Source organism: Tiliqua scincoides, chromosome 1 (genome assembly GCF_035046505.1).
Source record: "Tiliqua scincoides isolate rTilSci1 chromosome 1, rTilSci1.hap2, whole genome shotgun sequence".
In the NCBI taxonomy this organism is placed as follows: Eukaryota; Metazoa; Chordata; class Lepidosauria; order Squamata; family Scincidae; genus Tiliqua; species Tiliqua scincoides.
The window spans coordinates 251,488,608-251,515,317 of NC_089821.1; the positions used below are offsets into that span (position 1 = coordinate 251,488,608).

The following is a 26,710-nucleotide window of genomic DNA, read 5'->3' on the forward strand; positions in this document are numbered from 1 at the left end:
AGAAGTCTGACTTGCCTAGTTTTATGTAAAACATGTACATTATATTTAAAATATTAAAGGCAGCTTACAATAAATTTTGAATAAGATGAGAATATGTTACAGCAGTATACTAGTTTCCATTTGGCCCCTTTACTTCTCTGTTCTTGCCTCAAGTCTGCTGGGTTTTAAATAACGTTTCTCTTACTGATTCATTCCATTATCTTCTTGCTTCAGGATCAGATAGATGCTGCTGTGAAAGTGCTTCTTGCTCTAAAGGCAGAATATAAACAAAAGACAGGTCAGGATTATAAACCTGGAAATCCATCTGCGGCTTCTTTCTCTTCTTCTGCTCCCTCTCCTCTGTCCTGCAATGGTTTAGCATCTTCTAGCCCAGTAGATAGAAAAGCTCTGTACAATAAGGTAGCTGAACAAGGCGAGGTGGTCCGGAGACTCAAGGCAGAAAAGGTTTCTAAGGTACAATTATGTGCATGTGTACGATTTCTTAATTTATGAGAAAACAACTGGTGGTGGGGACCCTAAAATGACTCTAGGAATCAGACTGCTACTTCAGAAGCTGTTCTACTTACAAACATGTTGAGTTCCAGGGGTCTGTTTGTACATTGTGCTCATAATGCCCCTCTCTCCATTGCTGTAATAGTTTCAGTCAGAACACTGTCAGTGCTGTCAGTTTCACTCTGAATGTTATCCTTTTCAGTGCAGAGCCTCTCTCAGTGTTCCTGAGTGGCTTCTATACACAGCAGCATCGACTACAAATCAAAAATCAGGGATAAAATGTTTGTTTGTGAGACGAACATCATAAGCAGGGGAGCTTCTGTACTTTATATAACTGGATCCTCTTATCTGTGAAGTCTGCATAAATCTATAGGAAAATCATTATTTAAAAACTTACTAAAGTGCCCTGGTATATACAATCAAGAGACTAGATGTACGTATGTACTTTTGTAATTTTCTCATTTTCTGTGATTTGATATGTTTCCCATAGGATGTAATAGACGAGGCTGTTAAACTCCTCCTTTCCCTTAAAGCGGAGTATAAAGAAAAGACTGGTCAGGACTATAAGCCAGGAGCGCCACCAACATCTCAGGTACCTGCCTCTAAACAGCCAACAAGCCCAGTCAGTGGCCCTGAGTCACCAGAAGCAAAAGCTCTCTTTAGCAAGGTTGCTCTCCAAGGAGATGAAGTTCGGAAACTTAAAGCAGAGAAGGCAGAAAAGGTAACTTTGTCAATCATCTCTTTTGTCTGTTTGAGTTGATTGTGAGATTCAGTTTTATTTACAATCTGTGCTGACGTTTCATTCTATGACTGGAAGAAGACCTCTGTTCAGAGACATATATTCTGCAGTTCAATGATTGCCAAATTCCATATGAATGTCTGCAATGTTCTGCTCTTGCAGAACCTGTTCTGTTATTGCAGAACTCAGCAAGATGAGCGGTTGCTGTTAAAACAGGCTTCTGACACAAAGGAATTAAACTTGCTGGTTTAGACAAAGTGGTTGACAATGGTTTTCCAAAAACCAGGAGTTGCGTGTAACCAACTCTTATAAGTTTCATCAGAATTTTGTGGTTTTCCTAATAATTGTTACGAGACTGTACCAGAAACTGTACCTCTAACCATTATTTGGTTTTTCTTTTATTGCCTGTGTTTCCATGAAAATTGTGTCCTTCAAAAGGATAAGATTGATGCTGCAGTGCAAGAGCTCCTTTGCTTGAAGGCACAGTACAAGTCTCTGGCAGGAGTAGACTATAAACCGGTTTCTGCAACTGGTGCAGAAGACAAAGACAAGAAAAAGAAGGAGAAAGAGAACAAATCTGAAAAGCAGAACAAGCAACAGAAACAGAGTGAAGGCCAGAAGAAAGAGTCACAGAAAGACCAAGGTGGAGGCAGCAACCTTTCTTCAAATGGTCCAGGAGAAGGTCAAGGACCTAAGAAACAAACTAGGTATAAAGATTCGATGCTTATTTAAAATATAATTTAAACAGGATGAATGAAGGGAAAAAAACTAAATGTTGAAATGGATCATATGCCCCTGAAAAGAAAGATGTTTCTTGTACAGCAAGAAACCTCTTTCTAAGATTGCTAGATCTTCCTGTATGTTTTCTTAGTTTGTGTTTGACCTGCTTTTTTTAGTACTTGCCTTTCTAGTATTCTATGTAACAGTGTTTCTCAACCAGTAGGAGTTGTACACCTGGTGGTACTTGAAGTGGTGTCCGGTGATATTTGTGGGACCCCCAGACCCCACCACCTGGCAGCGAGTCCAGCAATGGAATGCAACAAGCAGCAGTAGGAGGCTTGGCCCAGCAGTAGGAGAGCTTCAGTGTGTGCTCTTTGCGTGCTTGAAAAAGCCTTCCCATCCTCCCTGAGCCTTTTAGTGGTGTTTTTTACATTGTGTTTGGCCTCCCAATCCAGAATTAATTTGCTATGATATCACTGCCAGTTACTTCCAGTGGTACTTCCAATAGGTTGACCATTGAAAGTGGTGAGGCAGAGGACAAACATTGAGAAATGCTGCTGTAGAATTCACAAGTGGCATGATCCCTGTCTCACCACTTAGAGTACAGATCAAGTGAGAGCTTAATAATTTGTAACAGACTGCATGATACATCTGAAGTTATGGTATTCCATAAGAGAGCTTTGTGCCAGAAGGGTTCTTGAGATCATGGTTTAAGGAAATTTTTGACTTGAAAAGGCATGGACATATTTCAGTCAGAGGAAAGAAGCACAGTAGAAGTCACAAATTTGGAAGGTGATAAAAGGAGTGAATTGTATTTTTCTGAAGACAAATGACTGCACAATCGGATGTGACAGAACATTAGGGTGGTGTGTGAGTACATGCACTTAGCATTCAGCATAGTCTTGTAACTAGCTGCGCACTCTCCAAATAGTTTCATTACACTAAACATGTTAGTATTTGAGGCGGGGAACATGGCAACTGGAAAACTCATTAATGGTAAAGCTATATAGAATTTTATGTTTTGGTAGTTTCATTGGATGTATGTGTGGTTAATGTTTTTAATTTTTAAGCAAAACAAGGTTTATTTTGAGACAAAAATAAGTGGATTATGTTTTATTATTAAGTCAGATACAGTCATTGCCTTTGTCTTAAAAGATTCATCACCCCCCTTTCAAATATTACAGGTTGGGTTTAGAGGCAAAGAAGGAAGAGAATCTAGCAGACTGGTATTCTCAGGCAAGTATACAGCAAGTTTCACTTGTTTGTTTTTGTTTTATTTATTGTGAATGGTCATATACCCCATCTTTCTATCAGCATATATTCAAGGCAGCAAACAATAATATTACACATGTATATAAGAAACTAATAGACCACTACTAACCAGGTTGCCTTCGCCACAATACAGCGGCACAGAAACAGGTGCTGCTGTATCCTGCACAGGCAGAGGGGCAGCCGGAGGTCTCCTCAAGGTAAGGGAACAAATGTTCCCTTATCCCATGTTGAACAAATTTTCCCTTATCATGTTGAGCCCAGCAGCCTCTATGGGTCTACCCGTATCCATACCAGCTAAATCATTGGTGCAGAACTGAGTGGCCCCAGGTAGGGTTTTCAGACCCAGTACAGGGGTTAGGATGTGGTGGAGGCTTCCTCTGCTATCCCTGCCCCCTCCCAGACCTGAACCACCCTCCTCCCTGCCTCGAAACACCCACTTCCCACTGCAGTTTTGCTTTCCCCACCAGCATGAAGTAGTGATTTGAGTAGTGCACTAGAATTGGAGAGTTTTGGTTTCAAATTCCGACTGAGCCATGAAGCTCACTGGGTGGCTTTGATCTAGTCACTCCCTCTCAATTTAACCTACCTCATCAGATTGTTGTGAAGATAGCATGGTGTAGGAAGAATCATGTACATACTCTTGGATTGCAAATGTGAATATGATTGTTCAGGTTTATCAAACACAAAAAACTGTATTAACAGACAGCTAATTGTTATCCAGTGCATCATGAAATTTTATTGATATTACTGGATTATTGGTATACCTCACTGTGCAGGCTTTACAAAATGAATTTGTTGCACTCAGATACTTAATATTTTTGTATTGTATTTAATATTTAGCTTGCCATCATTGCGTTATATAGCCTTAATGTAGGCACTGAAACATTCCTATTTTCTTGTAAAGGTAATCACAAAATCGGAGATGATTGAATACTATGATGTCAGCGGCTGCTACATTCTTCGTCCATGGGCCTTTTCTATCTGGGAAGACATCAAGGACTTCTTTGATAGTGAAATCAAGAAACTTGGTGTAGAAAACTGCTATTTTCCTATGTTCGTGTCCCAGGCTGCATTAGAAAAGGAGAAGACACACATTGCTGACTTTGCCCCAGAGGTAAAAAAATTTTTTACAGTCTAACATTATCTGAAATTTCTCTTTTGAATCTGGAAAACAGGCAAAAGAACTAATTCCAAGCAAAGATACAGAGTTCATACATGTGCCACAATGAAAGATATCTCTTTCTGCTCTCTGGAATGCAGCCATGCAACTATCCTAGACATTGAATTGAAAGGGAAATCTTTGTGTGTCTAGAGCCCCATGTGTGTAATGGCACTCCTGCCGTCAAGGGTCTGGTCGGGTAATATTTCTGAACCAGCTCCGTCCACATGTAATTACTCTTTCTTGGTACACTGTTCCCCTTCTCCTAATTGTGGGGTCAGGTGGGGGATGTCATCTGACAGTCCGTTAATATCTAAACCATAAGAGTATTGGCAACCTTCAGTCTCGAAAGACTATGGTATCGCGCTCTGAAAGGTGGTTCTGGCACAGCGTCTAGTGTGGCTGAAAAGGCCAATCCGGGAGTGACAATCCCTTCCACACCGGGAGCAAGTACAGTCTGTCCCGGGTCTGTCTCCCTGGCTATGGGCCTTCCTTCTTTGCCTCTTAGCCTCAGACTGTTGGCAAAGTGTCTCTTCAAACTGGGAAAGGCCATGCTGCACAGCCTGCCTCCAAGCGGGCCGCTCGGAGGCCAGGGTTTCCCACTTGTTGAGGTCCATCCCTAAGGCCTTCAGATCCCTCTTGCAGATGTCCTTGTATCGCAGCTGTGGTCTACCTGTAGGGCGCTTTCCTTGCACGAGTTCTCCATAGAGGAGATCCTTTGGGATCCGGCCATCATCCATTCTCACGACATGACCAAGCCAACGCAGGCGTCTCTGTTTCAGCAGTGAATACATGCTAGGGATTCCAGCACGTTCCAGGACTGTGTTGTTTGGAACTTTGTCCTGCCAGGTGATGCCGAGGATGCGTCGGAGGCAGCGCATGTGGAAAGCGCTCAGTTTCCTCTCCTGTTGTGAGCGAAGAGTCCATGACTCGCTGCAGTACAGAAGTGTACTCAGGACGCAAGCTCTGTAGACCTGGATCTTGGTATGTTCTGTCAGCTTCTTGTTGGACCAGACTCTCTTTGTGAGTCTGGAAAACGTGGTAGCTGCTTTACCGATGCGCTTGTTTAGCTCGGTATCGAGAGAATGAGTGTCGGAGATCGTTGAGCCAAGGTACACAAAGTCATGGACAACCTCCAGTTCATGCTCAGAGATTGTAATGCAGGGAGGTGAGTCCACATCCTGAACCATGACCTGTGTTTTCTTCAGGCTGATTGTCAGTCCAAAATCTTGGCAGGCCTTGCTAAAACGATCCATGAGCTGCTGGAGATCTTTGGCAGAGTGGGTAGTGACAGCTGCATCGTCGGCAAAGAGGAAGTCACGCAGACATTTCATCTGGACTTTGGATTTTGCTCTTAGTCTGGAGAGGTTGAAGAGCTTTCCGTCTGATCTGGTCCGGAGATAGATGCCTTCTGTTGCAGTTCCAAAGGCCTGCTTCAGCAGGACAGCGAAGAAAATCCCAAACAAGGTTGGTGCAAGAACACAGCCCTGCTTCACTCCGCTTCGGATGTCAAAAGGGTCTGATGTGGAGCCATCGAAGACAACAGTGCCCTTCATGTCCTTGTGGAAAGATCTGATGATGCTGAGGAGCCTGGGTGGACATCCAATCTTGGGGAGAATCTTGAAGAGGCCGTCTCTGCTGACCAGGTCGAAAGCCTTTGTGAGATCTATGAAGGCTATAAAGAGTGGCTGTCGTTGTTCCCTGCATTTCTCCTGCAGTTGTCTAAGGGAGAATACCATATCAGTGGTGGACCTGTTGGCTCGGAATCCACACTGCGATTCTGGATAGACGCTCTCTGCAAGTACCTGGAGCCTCTTTAGTACAACTCGGGCAAACAGCTTTCCTACAACGCTAAGGAGAGAGATGCCGCGGTAGTTGTTGCAGTCACCCCTGTCACCTTTGTTCTTGTACAGCGTGATGATGTTTGCATCCCTCATGTCTTGAGGTACTCCACCTTCTCTCCAGCAGAGACAGAGGATTTCATGCAGCTCAGTAACGATGATCTCTTTGCAGCATTTTAGGACTTCAGCAGGGATGCTGTCTTTTCCAGGTGCCTTGCCAAAGGCAAGGGAGTCCAGGGCCACGTGAAGTTCTTCTAGGGTTGGTTCACTGTCAAGCTCTTCCAGCACAGGCAGGCACTCAATGTTGTTCAGTGCTTCTTCGGTGACTACATTTTCTCTGGAATATAGTTCAGAGTAGTGCTGCACCCAGCGTTCCATCTGCTGCGCCCGATCCTGGATGACCTCGCCTGTGGCAGACTTCAGAGGGGCAATTTTCCTCTGTGTTGGACCTAGGGCCTGCTTGATACCATCATACATCCCCTTGATGTTGCCCGTGTCAGCTGCTATCTGTATCTCGGAACAGAGCTGGAGCCAGTAGTCGTTAGCACATCTCCTGGCAGTCTGTTGGACTTTGCTGCGAGCAGTTCGGAGGACCTGCAGGTTGCGCTCACTGGGACAGGCCTTGTATGCTGCTTGAGCTCTCCTCTTTTCCTCAATGACTGGTGTCAACTCCTCAGAGTGGGCTTCAAACCAGTCTGCCGCCTTGTTGGTCTTCTTGCCGAATATGGACAAGGCGGTGTTGTAAACGGTATTCTTGAAATGTTCCCATCTGTTGGATGCGTTTGCGTCGGCCGGGCCTGGAAGAGATTCCTCAAGCGCTTGTGCAAATTCCTCCACTTTTCTCTGATCCTGGGTCTTGCTGGTATCAATGCGAGGTCTTCCTTCCTTTTTCGTGTGATACAGTCGCTTTGTTTGCAGTTTCACTCTGCTGCACACCAGGGAGTGGTCAGTGTCACAGGCAGCACCATGATAACTGTGTGTGATCTTGATGCTGGGAAGGCTGGAGCGTCTGGTGAGGATCAGGTCGAGCTGGTGCCAGTGCTTTGATCTTGGATGTCTCCAAGAGACTCTATGTTGGGGCTTTGTGTTGAAGAACGTGTTGCTGACACAGAGACTGTGATGACAGCAAAACTCTAGCAGGCGTTGGCCATTTTCGTTCATCCTCCCAGTGCCAAACTGACCTAAGCAAGTGGGCCATGAACTGTTATCAGCACCAACTCTAGCATTGAAATCGCCGAGGATGAACAATGGCTCTTTTACAGGGATTTTCTTGACAGTGGTGGCCAGGTCATCATAGAATTTGTCTTTGGCTTCTGCTGGAGACGACAGAGTCGGTGCATAAGCACTGATGAGAGTGACAGGTCCTGCTGATGATGCTAAACCATAACATGCATGCAATTAAAAGAGTTAAAACAGCCTGCTGGGAGGGTGACGGGGCATGCTCATGTACTGCCCTAATCACACATGGACAGGGCTGGCTCATGTGTATTGTTTAAACCAGTCCAAGGACTCTCATTGAATGAATCTAAAAGAAAAATAAATGTATGTAGGGTTTTTAAAATTAGTTAGCGATTGCATACTCATACTGCAAGTGATGTGAAATATTAAAAGTATAACACTTTCTAAATTTTTTCATTCATTTATTTCAGGTTGCATGGGTTACAAGGTCTGGCAAAACCGAGCTGGCTGAACCAATAGCTGTACGTCCCACTAGTGAAACAGGTAAGACCTAAGACTTGAAGGTCACGATCAAATAGCTAATGATTCCTCTTTTCCCCATGATGGATTTGTTAAGAACCAGCGATGCTGGATTTTGAGATGAGAACTGGAGATAATCTTTGTTTCAGGCCAACAACTGGAAACAGGCAAAGTAAAAATTGCTTTCAGCAGTCTGTTTCATGAAGGAATGAAATGACGAACATTATGTTTTTACATTTATTTTTAATTGTAAAAGCTGCCTCTAAAGCTTAGTTTGAGCTGTCATTTACCACCTGGTCAGGTTTTGAAAACACATAACTGCAAGACTAGTTATATACTAATACAAAATGTCATTTTGGTTCTTTGTTTTATAGTAATGTACCCTGCCTATGCAAAGTGGATTCAGTCACACAGGGATCTGCCAATCAGACTTAATCAGTGGTGTAATGTAGTGGTAAGTTTAGGTTATACTTCTGCGATGTTGTATGTAGTGGGTGTATTCTCTGGTAATTGTAAGTTATCTCTTTCCTTATCCCCTTCCCTTTCTTTTTTAGATTGGGGCATACTGGGTGGGTTCAAATAGTGACATCTAAGCCATAGTTTGCATGGTCATGAATGATCCTGCCCTCCCACAGTGTTCGATCTCTTCTCCTCTTTCGTTTGCTAGAAACCATAGTTCACATCATGCCTGAACTTAGGGGAACTGTGTCTTGTTAAAACAAACCAAGATCAGACTGCAGAGCTTCACTCACAGAAAGATACTCTCAAGTTTTTTTTCCCCTCTAGCTGTAGCGCTCTTTGCCCTTAGGAGAGGCTTTTGGGGAGGTAGGAGGTGATGAGCAGACTTCAGTTCATTCAACCTCTGGATACAACCAGCTAGAACAAAATGTAATTCAAACCTTTTGGGGCTTCTTTTTTGACTCTGGATACAACCAGCTAAAACAAAATGTAATTCGAACCTTTTTGGGCTTCTTTTTTGACTAGGACTGTATCAAGTTAAATCTAATTTTCAATCATATATCATGCTACATGAAGAAATTTGATCAAAGCTAAATGTTTCAATCTTCATTCATTATTGTGAAAAAATTTAACTTCACTATTCTATGTTTTTCTGTTGAAGCGTTGGGAGTTCAAACATCCACAGCCTTTCTTGCGAACTCGTGAATTCCTGTGGCAGGAGGGGCACACAGCATTTGCAACTTATGAGGAAGCAGCAGAAGAGGTACGACTTGCTGACTGACTGGCTGTATTGCTCACTTTTCAGCATTTTTAAAAGACAGTTTGGAATGGATGCAATGTTGAATTCTATTGGGTTTGGCTTTTCCATAGGTTAATACAATAATTCTTTTAGATAGTTACTTGTTTTTGTTGGCACTTCAGCTATCAGCATGCTTCAGAACTGTAAGAAGTGTAATTATTTAATATAAGCAACTGTCAATCAAACTCAGATTCTTAAATAGATAAGCATTTTGGGTTGGATTCTGAGTACTTCTGTTAAGTGTAATGACACTTCCTTTTACATTGATCTCTATTTCCCATTATGCTTCTGAGAAACCTTAAGGTCGTGGTACCCACCAGGGGAGAATGGCATACGGTATGGAAGGCTGCAACGGAAAGAGGCTGGATTGGTGAAGGTTGCCCCTTCCCCTGTACAAACACAAGTGTCTTCTGTTTGCAGAAAATATACTTAGGATCCAACCCATTGTATTAAAAATCTCCATTACTTGCCCAGTAGGACTTTGTAATAACCAGTAAGTTTATGGATTTTCCAGGGTTCTAGCAAAGTCTTAAGTAATGTTTTTGTTGTACGTAAGAACTTTTAAACTTTTAAAGTTACTGCATTTTCTAAAGTAATTTTTATTTCTTGTTACAGGTATTGCAGATTCTTGATCTGTATGCTCGTGTGTATGAAGAACTTCTGGCAATCCCTGTTGTGAAAGGAAGAAAGACAGAAAAAGAGAAGTTTGCAGGGGGAGATTATACAACCACTGTAGAGGCTTTTATATCTGCCAGTGGACGAGGTATCCAGGTACGTACTGCTACACACACTTCTGTGCAATTTATTAATGTATCGAAAAATGAGGTCTGGACATTCTACCTTGTGGTGTTTTTCAGGGAGCAACATCTCATCACTTGGGACAGAATTTTTCCAGGATGTTTGAGATTGTCTTTGAGGATCCCAGGATGCCAGGAGAGAAACAGTTTGCTTATCAGAACTCGTGGGGCATCACAACTCGAACCATTGGTGTTATGACCATGATTCATGGAGATAACATGGGTTTGGTTCTTCCACCCAGGGTAGCTTGTGTTCAGGTGAGCAAAATTGGTTGTGTTGCTGATGCAAACTTTAGTTAGTTAGTGCCAGTCTACCTTCTATTTATGTATGTTTCCTTCCCATTTTATAGAGTGATTGATACATGTTGAGTGTACTGGCAAAGAATCTTTGTGCTTGTGCAACTATACTTTCCTCTGTATCTTTAAGATAAATATAGATGAAGTGAGGAGGAAATAGCCAAAGATGTGTATTTTCATGCAAATAATAGAATTTGAAGAAGCTTTCCCAGCTGCTCTTGTCAGACCCACATGACAGTTGTAGCACTGTAATAAATGACTGCTTTGGCTCTGAGTTTCTACGTGCTACTTAATAGCTATGAGCAGGAAAAGCATAATTGTGGGACCAGCTCTTAAGGTGAGAGTAGTTTGTAAAAAGTACCTGCATTAAGAGATGAATATTTGCTATCCAGTTAAGTATTGGATCCTCAGTTTGGAATGTCAACATAATTAAAATAATTGTGACATGGAAGTTAAGTGTTTACAATGATCTAAATCAGTGGTTCTCAAACTTTTAGCACCAGGACCCAGCACCAGCACTTTTTAAAATGGACCCAGCACCAGCTCTTTTTAAAATGAGAATCTGTCAGGACCCACCGGAAGTGATGTCATGATAGGAAATGATATCATCAAACAGGAAAATTTTGAACAATCCTAAGCTACAATCCTACCCACACTTAACCAGGAGACAGTCCCATTTACTGTCATTGTTAAAACAATATACATAGTATCCTGTTAAAGTACAGATCTGTAACATTTCCCCAAATACAGTCATATATCATGGTAGCTTCAAGTCAAATATATTAAAAATAAAATATTGAAATGAATGGGGACCCACCAGAAATTGGCTTGCGACCCACCTAGAGGATCCCAACCCATAGTTTGTAAGATACTGATCTGAATGAAATGATGAAAGTAAAATGTTTGCTAATGAAAGTAAGCAATTGGAAGGATCATCACAGTATTGGTAAAATACTGAGAACTAGTCAGATCTTCGTCGGCAAAGAGGAAGTCACGCAGACATTTCAGCTGGACTTTAGATTTTGCTCTCAGTCTGGAGAGGTTGAAGAGCTTTCCGTCTGATCTGGTCCGGAGATAGATGCCTTCTGTTGCAGTTCCAAAGGCCTGCTTCAGCAGGACAGCGAAGAAAATCCCAAACAAGGTTGGTGCAAGAACACAGCCCTGCTTCACTCCGCTTCGGATGTCAAAAGGGTCTGATGTGGAGCCATCGAAGACAACAGTGCCCTTCATGTCCTTGTGGAAGGATCTGATGATGCTGAGGAGCCTGGGTGGACATCCAATCTTGGGGAGAATCTTGAAGAGGCCGTCTCTGCTGACCAGGTCGAAAGCCTTTGTGAGATCTATGAAGGCTATAAAGAGTGGCTGTCGTTGTTCCCTGCATTTCTCCTGCAGTTGTCTAAGGGAGAATACCATATCAGTGGTGGACCTGTTGGCTCGGAATCCACACTGCGATTCTGGATAGACGCTCTCTGCAAGTACCTGGAGCCTCTTTAGTACAACTCGGGCAAACAGCTTTCCTACAACGCTAAGGAGAGAGATGCCGCGGTAGTTGTTGCAGTCACCCCTGTCACCTTTGTTCTTGTACAGCGTGATGATGTTTGCATCCCTCATGTCTTGAGGTACTCCACCTTCTCTCCAGCAGAGACAGAGGATTTCATGCAGCTCAGTGACGATGATCTCTTTGCAGCATTTTAGGACTTCAGCAGGGATGCTGTCTTTTCCAGGTGCCTTGCCAAAGGCAAGGGAGTCCAGGGCCACGTGAAGTTCTTCTAGGGTTGGTTCACTGTCAAGCTCTTCCAGCACAGGCAGGCACTCAATGTTGTTCAGTGCTTCTTCGGTGACTACATTTTCTCTGGAATATAGCTCAGAGTAGTGCTGCACCCAGCGTTCCATCTGCTGCGCCCGATCCTGGATGACCTCGCCTGTGGCAGACTTCAGAGGGGCAATTTTCTTCTGTGTTGGACCTAGGGCCTGCTTGATACCATCATACATCCCCTTGATGTTGCCCGTGTCAGCTGCTATCTGTATCTCGGAACAGAGCTGGAGCCAGTAGTCGTTAGCACATCTCCTGGCAGTCTGTTGGACTTTGCTGCGAGCAGTTCGGAGGACCTGCAGGTTGCGCTCACTGGGACAGACCTTGTATGCTGCTTGAGCTCTCCTCTTTTCCTCAATGACTGGTGTCAACTCCTCAGAGTGGGCTTCAAACCAGTCTGCCGCCTTGTTGGTCTTCTTGCCGAATATGGACAAGGCGGTGTTGTAAACGGTATTCTTGAAATGTTCCCATCTGTTGGATGCGTTTGCGTCGGCCGGGCCTGGAAGAGATTCCTCAAGCGCTTGTGCAAATTCCTCCACTTTTCTCTGATCCCGGGTCTTGCTGGTATCAATGCGAGGTCTTCCTTCCTTTCTCGTGTGAAAGGTCTTCCTTCCTTTCTCGCTGAAATGTCTGCGTGACTTCCTCTTTGCCGACGATGCAGCTGTCACTACCCACTCTGCCAAAGATCTCCAGCAGCTCATGGATCGTTTTAGCAAGGCCTGCCAAGATTTTGGACTGACAATCAGCCTGAAGAAAACACAGGTCATGGTTCAGGATGTGGACTCACCTCCCTGCATTACAATCTCTGAGCATGAACTGGAGGTTGTCCATGACTTTGTGTACCTTGGCTCAACGATCTCCGACACTCATTCTCTCGATGCCGAGCTAAACAGGCGCATCGGTAAAGCAGCTACCACATTTTCCAGACTCACAAAGAGAGTCTGGTCCAACAAGAAGCTGACGGAACATACCAAGATCCAGGTCTACAGAGCTTGCGTCCTGAGTACACTTCTGTACTGCAGCGAGTCATGGACTCTTCGCCCACAACAGGAGAGGAAACTGAGCGCTTTCCACATGCGCTGCCTCCGACGCATCCTCGGCATCACCTGGCAGGACAAAGTTCCAAACAACACAGTCCTGGAACGTGCTGGAATCCCTAGCATGTATTCACTGCTGAAACAGAGACGCCTGCGTTGGCTTGGTCATGTCGTGAGAATGGATGATGGCCGGATCCCAAAGGATCTCCTCTATGGAGAACTCGTGCAAGGAAAGCGCCCTACAGGTAGACCACAGCTGCGATACAAGGACATCTGCAAGAGGGATCTGAAGGCCTTAGGGATGGACCTCAACAAGTGGGAAACCCTGGCCTCTGAGCGGCCCGCTTGGAGGCAGGCTGTGCAGCATGGCCTTTCCCAGTTTGAAGAGACACTTTGCCAACAGTCTGAGGCTAAGAGGCAAAGAAGGAAGGCCCATAGCCAGGGAGACAGACCAGGGACAGACTGCACTTGCTCCCGGTGTGGAAGGGATTGTCACTCCCGGATTGGCCTTTTCAGCCACACTAGACGCTGTGCCAGAACCACCTTTCAGAGCGCGATACCATAGTCTTTCGAGACTGAAGGTTGCCAATGTCAGTCAGATCTTCTCAGTTTAATATTTCTTGTTGGGCAAATTCAGTAGTTTTCCATTCACCATTGGGTCATCTTGCCTGAAAATGATGGATTTAAAAAAACAGAACACCTCATGACTATGGAGCCCGCATGTTATAGGTTGGATCTAATGGCCCCTTGTACAAGCTGAAAGGCCTTTATGCTTGTGTAAGGTGTTCTGCCTGATCTTTTCTGATTGCTTCACTCCCCCTGAAGTTCACCATACTTGTGGCTTCGTGCATTTTGTAGGGTCTCCTGACCTGCAGAAACTGTTGGGAGACATTAACAGCTGTAGGTGGAGAGGAGGGGACATGAAAGCCCAGATGCATAAACAGAACTCTGCTTGCTGTTCCCTGAATTGTGCTCTATAATTTCTTCAAGCGATTTATTTTCAATGATGCCCCTAACTTTATATTGCATCATTATTCAGGTTGTGATTATTCCCTGTGGTATCACCAATGCACTTTCAGAAGAAGACAGGGAGGCTCTTGTTGCAAAGTGTAATGAATACCGTAAGCGATTGCTCAGCGCCAATATTCGTGCACGTGCTGACTTGAGAGAGAACTATTCTCCTGGCTGGAAATTCAATCACTGGGAGCTCAAGGTAAATATTTCCATTCTGCTTTACTCCGTTATTTTCCCCTCAGTTGTGGGCTTTACCAAGTTGTGTTATTTGAGGTGATAACACACAGAGAAGATAAGCAGGACAAACACTTCAGAGAACATTGATCTTGTGTCCTATGAACTTTTTCTATACATGTACAGTTGCAGCCTATTTATCCACGGGCTGCGGATTTGTCTCAACAAGAATGGGGTGGGGGAACCGAAAGTCACACACACCTTTGCCTCCTTTGTCCTGCGCTGGCCTCTCGCTCCATTTCCAGGCAGCCCAAAACACTGCAAAAAGGCTCTGCCTCGCCCAGGCAGGGAAATAGCCCTGGAGCCCTGGAAGAGGTTTCCCTTGCAAAGGAACAGTAACACTCCTGGAGCCTCTGAGCCATCAAAGAGGCTGAAGAGGGGAAGGGGGGGGGCCAAAAATCTCTGTAGCCAGAACAAGTGCAGCAAGGTGGAGCACGCACGCATGCAGGTGTGGTAGCCACAGAGGGGATTGCTTTAAAAAACCCAGGGAGTGTTTGCCAAATTCACCCCCCCCCCATTGAGATGGTGCAGGCAATCAAGGACACAAGCAACCCCCCCCCCTCCATGGTGCAGGCTATCACCGACACAAGCAAGCCTTCCCACCAAGCAAAGCATGAGATATTGCCTATAATCCTCTCCACACTTTCCTGGGAGTAAGCCCCATTGACTGGAATGGGACTTCTGAGTAGAAACGCATAGGGCTGGACTCTTAAAAGATCAGCATCCCAACTGTGAAAGAAGCCGGGCAGCTTGCAACGGGAAGGGCTGAGTACAGAGCGGAGGGGAGGGGATTGATAACAGCTGCCTTAGTTTCCTTCCATCTGGAAGTGTCAGGCTGCAGTGTGTTTGTGTAACTCTATGGAATTTAGCACAGCACATTTTTTGTTAATTGCGCCGAGTCACGGAACGGAACTAACGTGGATAAATAGGCTCCACCTGTATACACACTTTTCTGCTATTGTAGAAGGTATGTATAGTGGAACCTCAGTATCCACAGGGAATTCTGTGGATACCAATGTTCATTTTTTAAAGGCATTTAGACCAAAAGAGGCATGAAAATCAGGTCTCCTACCATTGTGTGACAAATTCATGCCACTTCCAGGCCTCCAGAGTTATTTTTAGAGCTGAAAGACCCACCTTCGGTTTGCTTGGAGGATCCTGGCAGTTCTGTTGCAAATGTGGGAGGAGCCAGGAACCTATGTGCTACCTGAAAGTGGGTTTTTCTGCTCTAAAATTAGCACTGGAGGCTTGGAAATGGCACAGTTTTGCCATGCAACAGTAGCAGCCCTGATTTTCACACCTTTTTTCGTTTATTTAAATGCCTTCAAAACTTGGACCCCAATATCTACTGGCATCCATGTTAAGTCAAATTCATGGATGCCGGATCCATAGTTACGATGAGTCCTCCTGTACCTTTATTTTCTAATTCTGGCAAATCATTTACCTCACAGAGTATCTATGTGATTCTACCTTACAGTATCTACATGTTTGCAAGTATACACATACATTTCAGTATATGTGAACATTTCAAGGAAAGAGGAGTAGCCACAGCTGAAAATGTACTGTTTTTTGTGGTATAAATAATAATAATAATAAAAAACTTTATTTCTATCCCGCCCTTCTCCCTAAAGGGACCCAGGGCAGCTTACAACATAATAAAAACAGATTAAAACATAATTTAACAAACAGATAAAAACATATTCATTTATGATACATTTATGGTCTTCCCATATTGGAATAAAAAATGACTCCTCTTAATTTGGTTTGATTCCTACTATGTTAGGGTATGGAACTAAGGTAGACAGACACAATGATACATAAAATTCTGTTCATAACGTTTGGTTTTTAGGGTGTTCCAATCAGGCTTGAAGTGGGGCCACGAGATATGAAAAATCATCAGTTTGTAGCTGTCAGACGCGACACAGGAGAGAAACAGACTTTTGCTGAAAATGAAGCAGAGAATCGACTCAGATGTATTCTGGATGAGGTCCAAGTCAACCTTTTCAACAGGTTAAACTTGAAGAAAAGCTATTTCCTGTCATTCCTAACAGGCACATTAGGATTCTTATAGTGTACAAATTTCACAGTATCTGTCCATCAGTTTATTAGAGGGAAATATTTATTATCCTGCTATGCACAGTGAAAAATGCACATAGCTGTGCATTACGGGCAGCTGCCTTATAGACAAGAGTCAAACCATTGTTCCACTAAGGTCAGTATTGTCAGTGCAGACTGGCAGGATGTTAGACAGGAATTTTTCTGTGTCCTACCTGAAAAGGGCAAGGCTTGACCCTGGGACTTTCTGCATGCAAAGCATGTGCTTTACCTCTGATCCCATAACCCTTGCTCTTCATAAATTCCCCTGACTTGCACTCTGTATGTTGAATTGTCATGTTGCCTAACCAGTGTTTGGATTCATCACCAAATTCATTTGAGTTGGGGTGAAAAATAAGCAGTCAGTTAAATGCAGAGCAGGCATTCAACTGACACGGAATTGCACACTGAGAGTAGTACTACAAGAAGGTAACTAGTTTTCCTTTGGTTGGACTTCAGTCATCCGTCCACTAAATTTAACTATGGCTTTATTTGAAGTATTTTCTGTGATATCAAAGTCAGAACTATCCTAATAATAGACAGCCTTTTACTTCCAGTTAATATTTCCACCATTCTCCAGCTACAGTGAGCACATTGTTGTTAGGGTCCAAAGAGCTACTTTAGACATGCCCAAGAGTGCAGGACTGCCTTTTCCAAATTCCCTGGTATTAAAGGGGGTTAGTTTCAAAAAGTCTATGTGGCCTGGAAGGTTATTGTTCAAAACACAAAAATCCAAAGCCCCCCAATACAGAACTGGTTCAGTTCTTTTGGATTCTGGTGTATGCTGTAATCTGTAGAGCATTTTGCTTTATAGTCAAATATTAAACAAGACTCTATATTCAGTTAATACTACTGATTTCCAAGTAATGGTGTTTAGAGTTATGAACTTGGAACTTCTACTAATTTAAGTCCTAAATCTCTTAATAAGTCACTACTCCCCATTGTTGCAGCTTTAGAATAACTGTGCAGTGAGACTACCCACATTAATTACCAAAATAATTAGTACCAAAATACATTTTGGTTTGTTAGTAGCTGGATTTAAATCTTTTGAATGGTTTTTCATGTATAAAATTCCTTTATAAGGGCTCAGCCTCCTTGAAAAGCTTAGAAAGATTTGTATTTGTAGAGCACTTTGGGGAGCAGAATAAGACTTTGCCGTGCCTTTTTAATGTTCTTTGTGACGGCTCTGATGCAAGTTAATTAGTATAAACACATTTTAGATACTGTCCATTGTGTAGATGAAAACGTGATATAACTCTAGATACATTCAACAGAATTCTTTTTTTTAGACTGAATAAAATATTGTTATGAATCTGTTTTCTATCTCTTTTCTCAAACTCTAAATATTTTGTTCAGAGAATAAACATTTTTAGACAATAAGTGTCTGTTTACCATGGTGGAATTTCTTGTTTCACTCAGAGCTGCTGAAGACCTGAAGACTCATATGGTGGTGGCCAATACAATGGAAAGCTTTCAGAAGGAGCTTGATTCAGGAAAGGTAAGGAATTTGCAGTATGATTAAAACAATACAGGTGGGGCCATATCCGGGGATCCTGCATCTCTGGTCCCCCCGTGCACCCCCCATGCACCCCCTTCAGAGGTGAGGGGAGCTGTGCTCCCCTTGCCTCCAGAGGGTCTTCAGAGCCTGACAGAAGCTGCCCGCGTCTGCCCGCATCTGCCCGCAGCCTCTGCCAGGCTCAGAACAATAATAGAGAAAAATACTAGGTTTTCATGATGAAACTAGAACTGACGTTTTTAATGCCATATAAGGCATAGGGAAGCCCAGGGAAGTCCTCCAGGGCCATATACAAGCATATTTTGATTAACCATTGACTAATTCAGGATTACATTATTAATTGTTTGTATTGGTCTAAAAACATTGGTGTTTCAAAGAATGTTACATGTTTCATCAAAATTCTTTTTAAGTTGAACAGAACTTCCAGTTATATGACATGCAGTATAGTCTGCGGTTTTTAGAAGCCTCAGATAATACAGACATTGGAGTTGTCCCTGGAAAACTTTTCCTCCATTGTTGGCTTCCATGAACTCTTTCCTTCTCATGGATACACTCCAGGCTAGCATTCCTTCATTGGAACCACTGACATAGGATACTGTTACCATTCATGATTGAGACACATGGATACTTCACATGTGTACCCCAACCCACATACAACTTGAGTCTTTGGCCATTGACTTCACATGTCAAATGGCACACATAATGACATATCGGCTTTGGTGGAAGGCTAAAGATGCAAGTATCAGCTGATATACACCAGTACTTCGGAGGGGGATAAATGCTTAATAATACAAAGTGCTAAAATAAGGTTCTAACTTCAATTTGCCTGGGTTGTAAGAGAAAGAAGGCAACAAAGGAGGAGTACAACATAGTCAGGGAACTTAGCAGGTACTAGGGTGAGACTTGTTTGATAATTGCAAGGAAGAGAAGAAGGGAGAGAAGGGAAACACAGAACATAAGAAGAGCCCTGCTGGATCAAGCCAAAGGCCCATCTAGTCCAGCTTCCTGTATCTCAGTGGCCCACCAAATGCCCCAGGGAGCACATAAGACATAACATCTGGTTCTGGTGTTATGTGAGAGGGAAAAGAGCGTCTATCTACTCTGTCCATCCTCTGCATGATTTTGTATGTCTCAATCTTGTCGTCCCCCCCCAGACGCCTTGTTTCTAGACTGAAGAGACCCAAACACTGTAGCCTTTCCTCATAGGGAAGGTACCCCAGCCCAGTAATCATTTTGGTTGCTCTCTTTTGCACCTTTTCCATCTCCACTATATCCTTTTTGAGATGTGGTGACCAGAACTAGACACAGTACTCCAGGTGTGGCCTTACTATTGATTTGTACAGCGGCATTACAATATTAGCTGTCTTATTCTCAATGCCTTTCCTAATTATCCCAAGCATGGAATTAGCCCTCTTCACTGCCGCAGCACATTGTGCCAACGCATCAAGCTGTGGCCCCCAAGATCTCTCTCCTGATCTGTCTCAGAGAAGGAGTATAGTAAAGTAATGGCATGGATGATGATTATGGGGGATGGGCAGTAGGTGGTCAGCATAACAGGCACAGTTCTCATTCACAAAGACTTGTGGACTGAGGACAATTTGGAGCGATAAGATCGTTGGCCACAAAAGGCTTTGGTGGACACCCTTTTAATTGTCTGTGGAGACTGAAATGTGATTACCATAGGGCTTAGATTGGCAATAAGATTGATGAGGAAGGGCCAGTAGCTAGAAACACTGTGACCTTAATGACCATGTTTGTCTCAATGACAGGATGTCTCCCAAATTGTGATGTTGTCCTGCTGTTTGACTAGGATGGTATTACAGGAATTTTACTTGAGCCAGTAAGCGGGAAGGAGAGGGACTAGAGGCAAGTCATGCTAACAGTTTGCATTTCGTGGGATGGCTTGTGGGTCTGATATATCTTTAGCAAGACACAAGCCTGACCTGGGTTGCATGACTCCTTGGTATTCACCCATGACCACATCTCCATGTTGTGTTCATGTTCAGTAACAGTACCCAGATGCATTGAAACATCTATATGTTACCCATGTGCATAGGTAACAATCTATGGCAAGCGCTTTGTGGCTGTAACCATAGATGTTAATGAGTTCAGTCCAAAGTTCTCTCTATGTACATGTTTTATATAATTGAAAACATGTTTTATATAATTAAAGTATTTCTAATATGTGATGCTACCACCCAGATCACTGGGAAAGTGATACTTTGAGTCAGCTGTGCTGCTTTTTCAGCAGAAAATAGCGCCAGTCTTAATAAATTAAAACATGTTAAATTATCAATCAGATACTGAAATAATTTCATTATTATTATAGTAACTGTAAAATAATTATTGAGCAATATAAGTAGTGTGTGTCAGTTCAAAGAACACATTATTTGCGTCAGAGAATTCTTCCCAATCTGATTTAAACTGGGGCCATCAAGTGCATGCAAAGAGGTTGCCCGACAATAGGTTATTGTAGCTGATATGAAGGTAGCAATGAACTACTCTAACTGCAATACAGTCTTTCAGATTGGCACAGGAGTGTTTTATGCCCAGGTTGTTGGCTTCTGCTGTAGCATTTCATTGATGTGAATTATTGTTATCAAAACTAGGTTAAGGCTGTCTTACAAGTTGTTAAGTTTCCCCTGTTTCTCCTTCATGGTCAATGGTAGAGTTTCAATATTCTACTTACATGCACGAATACTACTTCATCCTATTGTGATGAGTGTTGGAATAAATTCAGTTTTAGGACCAGATACCCACCTTCCTCTCATGTACCCAAGAGTTGAAATTGCCATGAGGCCTCCTGCATCTCTTGTAGGGCTCTTATGCAACCTGGTGTTGCCAGGATGCTTTCTGTAAATCTCTGGAGGGTCAGTTGACATGTTTTTATATTGACTTAACATGCTTCATTTATAAAAATTATTACTGTTGTTGAGGGTTTGTGTGATGGTTTCATAACTTTATTCTTTGTGTCTACTTGTGTTAAAATTCTGTGGTTGAAATGCTTGATCGTTATTCTAGTATACTAGGCAGGTCAAATGACCGGGTTTTTTTATTTTATTTATTTTATTTTTGTTTCATTTTGAGCAGTCCAAAGTTTTCTGTTGCAGGGCAGCACATTTGTCCTTTCACCAAGCTAGAAGAAAAGATACTTTCCTTTTTGTGCACGTGGAATTGAATCAGAGTATCTTTTTCTGTAGACTTAAAGCTGTATGTGGGTCAGTATGAAGCAAATGATGCTGCATTCTGGAAAATTATGAACTGTCCTACGTGCCAAATGTGCTGTCTCTAGGTTTGGTTTGTATTAAATTTCAAATTTAGAATATGCCTGTAAAGTCTTTATGACTTGGGAAAACAAACAATGTAGATAACATCATTATTGTGAAGTGGACAGAGTCTCTTGAAATTCAAAAACCCACGATACTTACTCGTTTTGGAGAACTACACTAGAGGCATGTAACTCCCATTGTATCATGTGAAACTCTTCATACATGCCACCACACAAACACGCCCAAAGCAATGAGGAACTGTGCATTTGCATTACAAATGCATAGTGCTCTGGATCAAGGAAAGTTTTCTTCTAAATTTCTGGAAACTATACTTAACTGCTAAAATGTTCAATGAACAGATCTCTGAGAGAAGTCCTTGCATTTTAAAATCTCCTGCAAAATGTTTCTTCTTAAATAGGTTATTCAATAAACCAGACAGTTCATTCTCTCTCTCTCACTCCTGATCATGTAAAGAGTGTCCCCAAACAATTTTAACTAGTCTGTAACCAGTGGAAGGTCATTTTTCTTCCAGAAAGTGACAACAGCTGTCCAGGCAACCATTAACAAATTTACAACTAATTCTTCACTGTCTTTTTGTATGCTCTCAAAAAAAAATTAGCATTAAACATATCAGGCTAACTGTTGAAACCCTTTTCCAGAATTTCACTATAGATGGGCATGTCCAGAATATATGCATCAGATCTACATGTGCTGAGTTACATATTTAACAATAATCCTTTGTAATATATATTGTATTCTATACTTTATCCTGGGTTGTTGTCAAGTACTGCCTTTGTTGTTAATGCAGCGCTTTTACTGAGTTTCACCACCAAGGGGCGACTTTACATTGTCGGTAGATGTGGTGCTTTTCCCTTGATTCTGTGAAACACCTATGCTGGGTCCAGTTAGGCAAATATTGAAAAGTGGAAGCAAATTTTTTCCCCTAATTTCTTGATAAATACAAAGATATTCACAGATGCCACCATCCAGCTGACTTTTAAAGCACCAAAAAGACTCAATTGTTCAGCACAAAACCATTCTTGTAAACATAGATATTTCATAAATGGGTTTGAAGACGAATACAGTTATGCGTCACTTAATGACAGGGAAAGGGACCGCCCCCCCATCGTCAAGCAAGGCTTGATGCAATGCAAAACCTCCACAGGCGAGGGGATGCTCTGCTCCCCTCGCCTCTGGAGGCTCATCTGAGCTTCTCGGAGGCAGTGCGTGTCAGCTTGCTGCCTCTACGAAGGTCAGAGTGCCAGAAACTTGAGAAATACGACTTCCGGTATCATGGAGGAAACTGGAAATCACGCCTCTCGCATGATTGGGGCAGTCTGAGCCTTGCAGAGGCAGTGAGCAGATGCTCGCTACCTTTTAGGAAGCACAGACTGGCTTCTGGAGATAAGGGGAGCAGAGCTCCTCTTGCCTTTAGAGACTTGGGGTGTGTGCCCTGCAACAGTCACATGACCAGCAGTGGTCGTCGCATATGCATTCCAGCGTTGGCCAGAACATCGCTAAGGAGCGTGCACCTGTAATCTGTTTTGCAAATTTCACGTTGTTTGTGGGTGTAATACAGTGGTTCTCCAGCGTTTAGCACCGGGACCCACTTTTTAGAATGAGGATCTGTCAGGACCCACCAGAAGTGATGTCATGACCGAAAGTGACATCATCAAGCAGGAAAATTTTTAACAATCCTAGGCTGCAATCCTACCCACACTTACCCAGGAGTGTATATAGTAGCCTGTTAAAAGTACAGATCTGTAATATTTCCCCAAATTCAGTCACATACCAGTCTGATATATTAAAAATAAAATTGTCGGGATCCTGGTGCCCGGTGGGACTAGGGCATAGGGCGTCCCGCAAGGATCCCTGGCCCAGCTTGGGTCACTGGATTTTTCCTCCAGAAATTGGTCCAATTCCCTTTTAAAGGCATCTAGGCCAGATGCCATCACCACATCCAGTGGCAAGGAGTTCCAAAGACCAATCATACGCTGAGTAAATAAATTTTCTTTTGTCTGTCCTAACTCTCCCAACACTCAATTTTAGTGGATGTTGCCTGGTTCTGGTGTTATGTGAGAGTGTAAAGAGCATCCCTCTATCTACTCTATCCTTCCTGTGCATAATTTTGTAAGTCTCAATCATGTCCCCCCTCAGGGGCCTCTTTTCTAGGCTGAGGAGACCCAAACGCTGTAGCCTTTCCTGATAAGGAAGGTGCCCCAGCCCAGTAATCATCTTAGTCATTCTCTTTTGCACCTTTTCTATTTCCACTGTATCCTTTTTGAGATGTGGTGACTGAACTGGACACAATACTCCAGGTGTGGCCTTACCATCAATTTGTACTGCCGCTGCACATCAACACTTTCATCGAGCTGTCCACCACCACCCCAAGATCTCCGTCCTGACACAAACAGCTCAGAACCCGTTAGCCTATATGTGAAGTTTTGATTTTTTGCCCCAATGTGCATGACTTTACACTTACTGACATTGAAACGCATCTGCCATTTTGCTGCCCATTCTGCCAGTTTGGAAAAATCCTTCTGGAGCTCCTCACGATGGCTTTTGGTCTTTACCACTCGGAAAAGTTTGGTGTCGTTTGCAAACTTAGCCACCTCATTGCTCAACCCTTTCTCCAGGTCATTTATGAAGTTGTTAAAAAGCATCGGTCCTGGGACAGATCCTTTGGGCACGCCACTTTTCATCTCTCTCCATTATGAAAATTGTCTATTGACAGCCACTCTCTGTCTCCTGGTCTTCAACCAGTTCCGAATCCAGGAGAGGACCTGCCCTCTAATTCCCTGACTGTGGAGATTTTTCAGTAGTCTTTGTTGAAGGACTGTGTCGAACACCTTCTGAAAGTCCAGTTATGTAATGTCCATGGGTTCTCCCACATCCACATGCCTGTTGACCTTTTCAAAGAATTATAAAAAGTTTGTGAGGCAGGACTTACCCTTACAGAAGCCATGCTGATTCTCCCTCAGCAAGCTTGTTTGTCTATGTGTTTTGAGATTCTATCTTTGATGAGGCATTCCACCATCTTACCTGGAATAGAAGTTAGGCTGAACGGCCTATAGTTTCCTGGGTCCCCTCTCCTTCCCTTTTTAAAAAGGGAAGGAGATATTCAGAGAATGTTTTAAAGAATTTAAAGAAATCCCTTCCCTTTTTAAAGAGTTGATTGTCAAACATTCTCTGAATATAGAATATATAAGATAGAACCTTTCTTCAATTGTAAAAATCCCTACAGGGATTTAAACAGCCTGCCTATGTGAACCGCCTTGAGTCTGAGGAAAAATCTGACGACCAAGAAAGGCGGTATATAAATACCTGTGTTGTTGTTGTAGTAGTAGTATTAAAAAAATTATAAATACATTAAACCCCTGTTGGTGTTACTTCAACTATTTTGTCTTCCAAATTGGAATGCACAAAAGGTATTCAACCTGCAAATATGGCTGACTGCGGAGGCTGAAGTTTTCCTTTTTAAACAACATATTTTCTAATTATGAAAACTCAGTAATGTGTTTTTTCTCTTCTCACTTCAGATAGTGCAGATTCCTTTCTGTGGGGAAATTGAGTGTGAGGACTGGATCAAGAAAACCACTGCCAGGTAAAAATATGAATGAAATTGGATATTATAGCATCACCCGGCTCACAAATGTGGACTGTTGCTATTTAAATCAGTTGAGAATTAAAGGAAAACTCTTTCTGTTTCAGAGATCAAGACCTTGAGCCAGGTGCCCCATCCATGGGAGCAAAAAGCCTCTGCATACCCTTCAAACCCCTGTGTGAGCTCCAGAATGGGGTTAAGTGTGTCTGCGGGAAGAACCCTGCCAAGTTCTACACCCTCTTTGGCCGTAGTTACTAAGCTGCTAGTTGAAAACACCTTGCTCCTTACCTTTCAAGTTGTCAACTTTTTAAAATAAAGACTGAAATCTTCCCAGATCTATCAGGTTTTTGTTACTTTTTAAAACGGCAACAAATAAAGCCATATAGAGTCATACCCCTCCAGTCAGACTAGCAGTAATATACAGACTTTTCTGTATTCAACACCTCTAATAATAAATATGTATTGTCAGCTACCATTTAGCTTCTTTTTGCTTATGGAGAAAAAGACTGGATTTTCCGTGTAGTAGATGGCAAATGAACTATGCCTTAGTTGTGTGTGTGGAAGAATTCTTGTGGTGTTCTGAAGTCCTGTTGGAAGCATATTAGATCTTATCTGATTTACAGATACTTAGAATATCAGCCCTCCTGGATCAGGCCAAGGGCCCATCATCTAGTCTAGCATCCTGTTTCCCACCATGGCTGACTAGATGCCTCTGGAGAGCCCATAAATGGCATTCTCTCCTGTCATTGCTGTTCTGCAGCTGATACTCAGGGGTATCTTGCCTGTAAATCTGTAGGTTGTGTGTAGTCATTATGGCTAGTAACCACTGATAGTCTATAAATTTGTCTAATCCCCTTTTAAAGCCATCTAATCTAAAGAAAGTGGTACTATCTTTAGCCTCCCTGGTTAGTGATTTACTTGATGGTTGGCAACCTTCAGTCTCGAAAGACTATGGTATAAGCCTACAGCACCCGGTATTCCCACGTGGTCCCCCATCCAAGTACTAACCAGGCCTGACCCTGCTTAGCTTCCAAGATCAGACATGTGCAGGGTAACAGTTGCTACATGAAACATGGTTTACTTGATATCTTGTGATGAATTTGCGAATGATTGATGCTAGCAACAACTGATACCAGTTTACAAGCTGGTGTTTCTGTGCATTGCTTATCTGAACTGAGATCATCTAGAAGTATTTGAACAGAAATCTGTGAGAGTGGAAAGCATGAGAATGTGTGTTAGTCAAATCTACAATGTGATGACACAAAGAACATCTCTGAGAAGGAATCTGGCACACCTCCATGAATGCAATCTTTCTCCCCACTCTTGAGTCACTCATTAAATACATATATGCCAAACATCATACATGTAATGCTACACAGATTTCTGCCACCAGAAACATGACGTGGACACTCAAAATGTGGCGATCCATGCCAGAGGCTTATCTGCGATCCTCATCTTGTTGCCAGATGACCCTTGGAGAGGGGAGATGGAAGCACCTGAGAATGATGTTCCCTTTCAGCCTTCCACACACCCATGTGTGCAAAATGCAAATCATCCCTCCCAAGTAGTTGATGAATTTGCAGTAATAATCTCACCCTGCTTTAAGCAGCATTACATTTCAATAAAAACAATGGAGCACCAGAAGTCCCCAGTTAAGCATGTGCTCAACTTTTCTGTTGAAAATCAATACAGCTAAAAATTCTTAACTTAGATGTGTACAGTGCCTTTATCAATTGCTCAGAGCACTTTATCTACCATATAGTGGGAAGATTTCAGGTCTCCTTTTTCTGATTTTGTCATCCTTTTGATCTTGCAGCTTATGCTGCAGACCTCCAGTTCTTAAAAACAGAAATCAA

General features: G+C 42.9%; 1 protein-coding gene across 3 annotated transcripts in view; it reads left to right on the plus strand.

Annotated features, from left to right (window-relative positions):
- Positions 1 to 25,189, plus strand: part of EPRS1 (glutamyl-prolyl-tRNA synthetase 1) — a 58,814-nt gene extending 33,625 nt beyond the window's left edge. For 2 of the 3 annotated variants that reach the window (XM_066618908.1, XM_066618918.1), the window contains 14 exons: positions 983 to 1,213; positions 1,670 to 1,938; positions 3,136 to 3,187; positions 4,128 to 4,337; positions 7,873 to 7,945; positions 8,296 to 8,375; positions 9,042 to 9,143; positions 9,795 to 9,950; positions 10,037 to 10,234; positions 14,163 to 14,336; positions 16,221 to 16,381; positions 17,885 to 17,963; positions 24,790 to 24,854; positions 24,962 to 25,189. In XM_066618908.1, the coding sequence (XP_066475005.1) occupies positions 983 to 1,213; positions 1,670 to 1,938; positions 3,136 to 3,187; positions 4,128 to 4,337; positions 7,873 to 7,945; positions 8,296 to 8,375; positions 9,042 to 9,143; positions 9,795 to 9,950; positions 10,037 to 10,234; positions 14,163 to 14,336; positions 16,221 to 16,381; positions 17,885 to 17,963; positions 24,790 to 24,854; positions 24,962 to 25,112 (2,001 nt within the window). In that variant the 3' untranslated portion in view covers positions 25,113 to 25,189. Of the gene's footprint in view, positions 1 to 213; positions 454 to 982; positions 1,214 to 1,669; positions 1,939 to 3,135; positions 3,188 to 4,127; positions 4,338 to 7,872; positions 7,946 to 8,295; positions 8,376 to 9,041; positions 9,144 to 9,794; positions 9,951 to 10,036; positions 10,235 to 14,162; positions 14,337 to 16,220; positions 16,382 to 17,884; positions 17,964 to 24,789; positions 24,855 to 24,961 lie in introns of all 3 variants that reach the window. The other variant, XM_066618897.1, reaches the window with a different exon arrangement.
- The last annotated feature ends 1,521 nt before the right edge of the window (positions 25,190 to 26,710 follow it).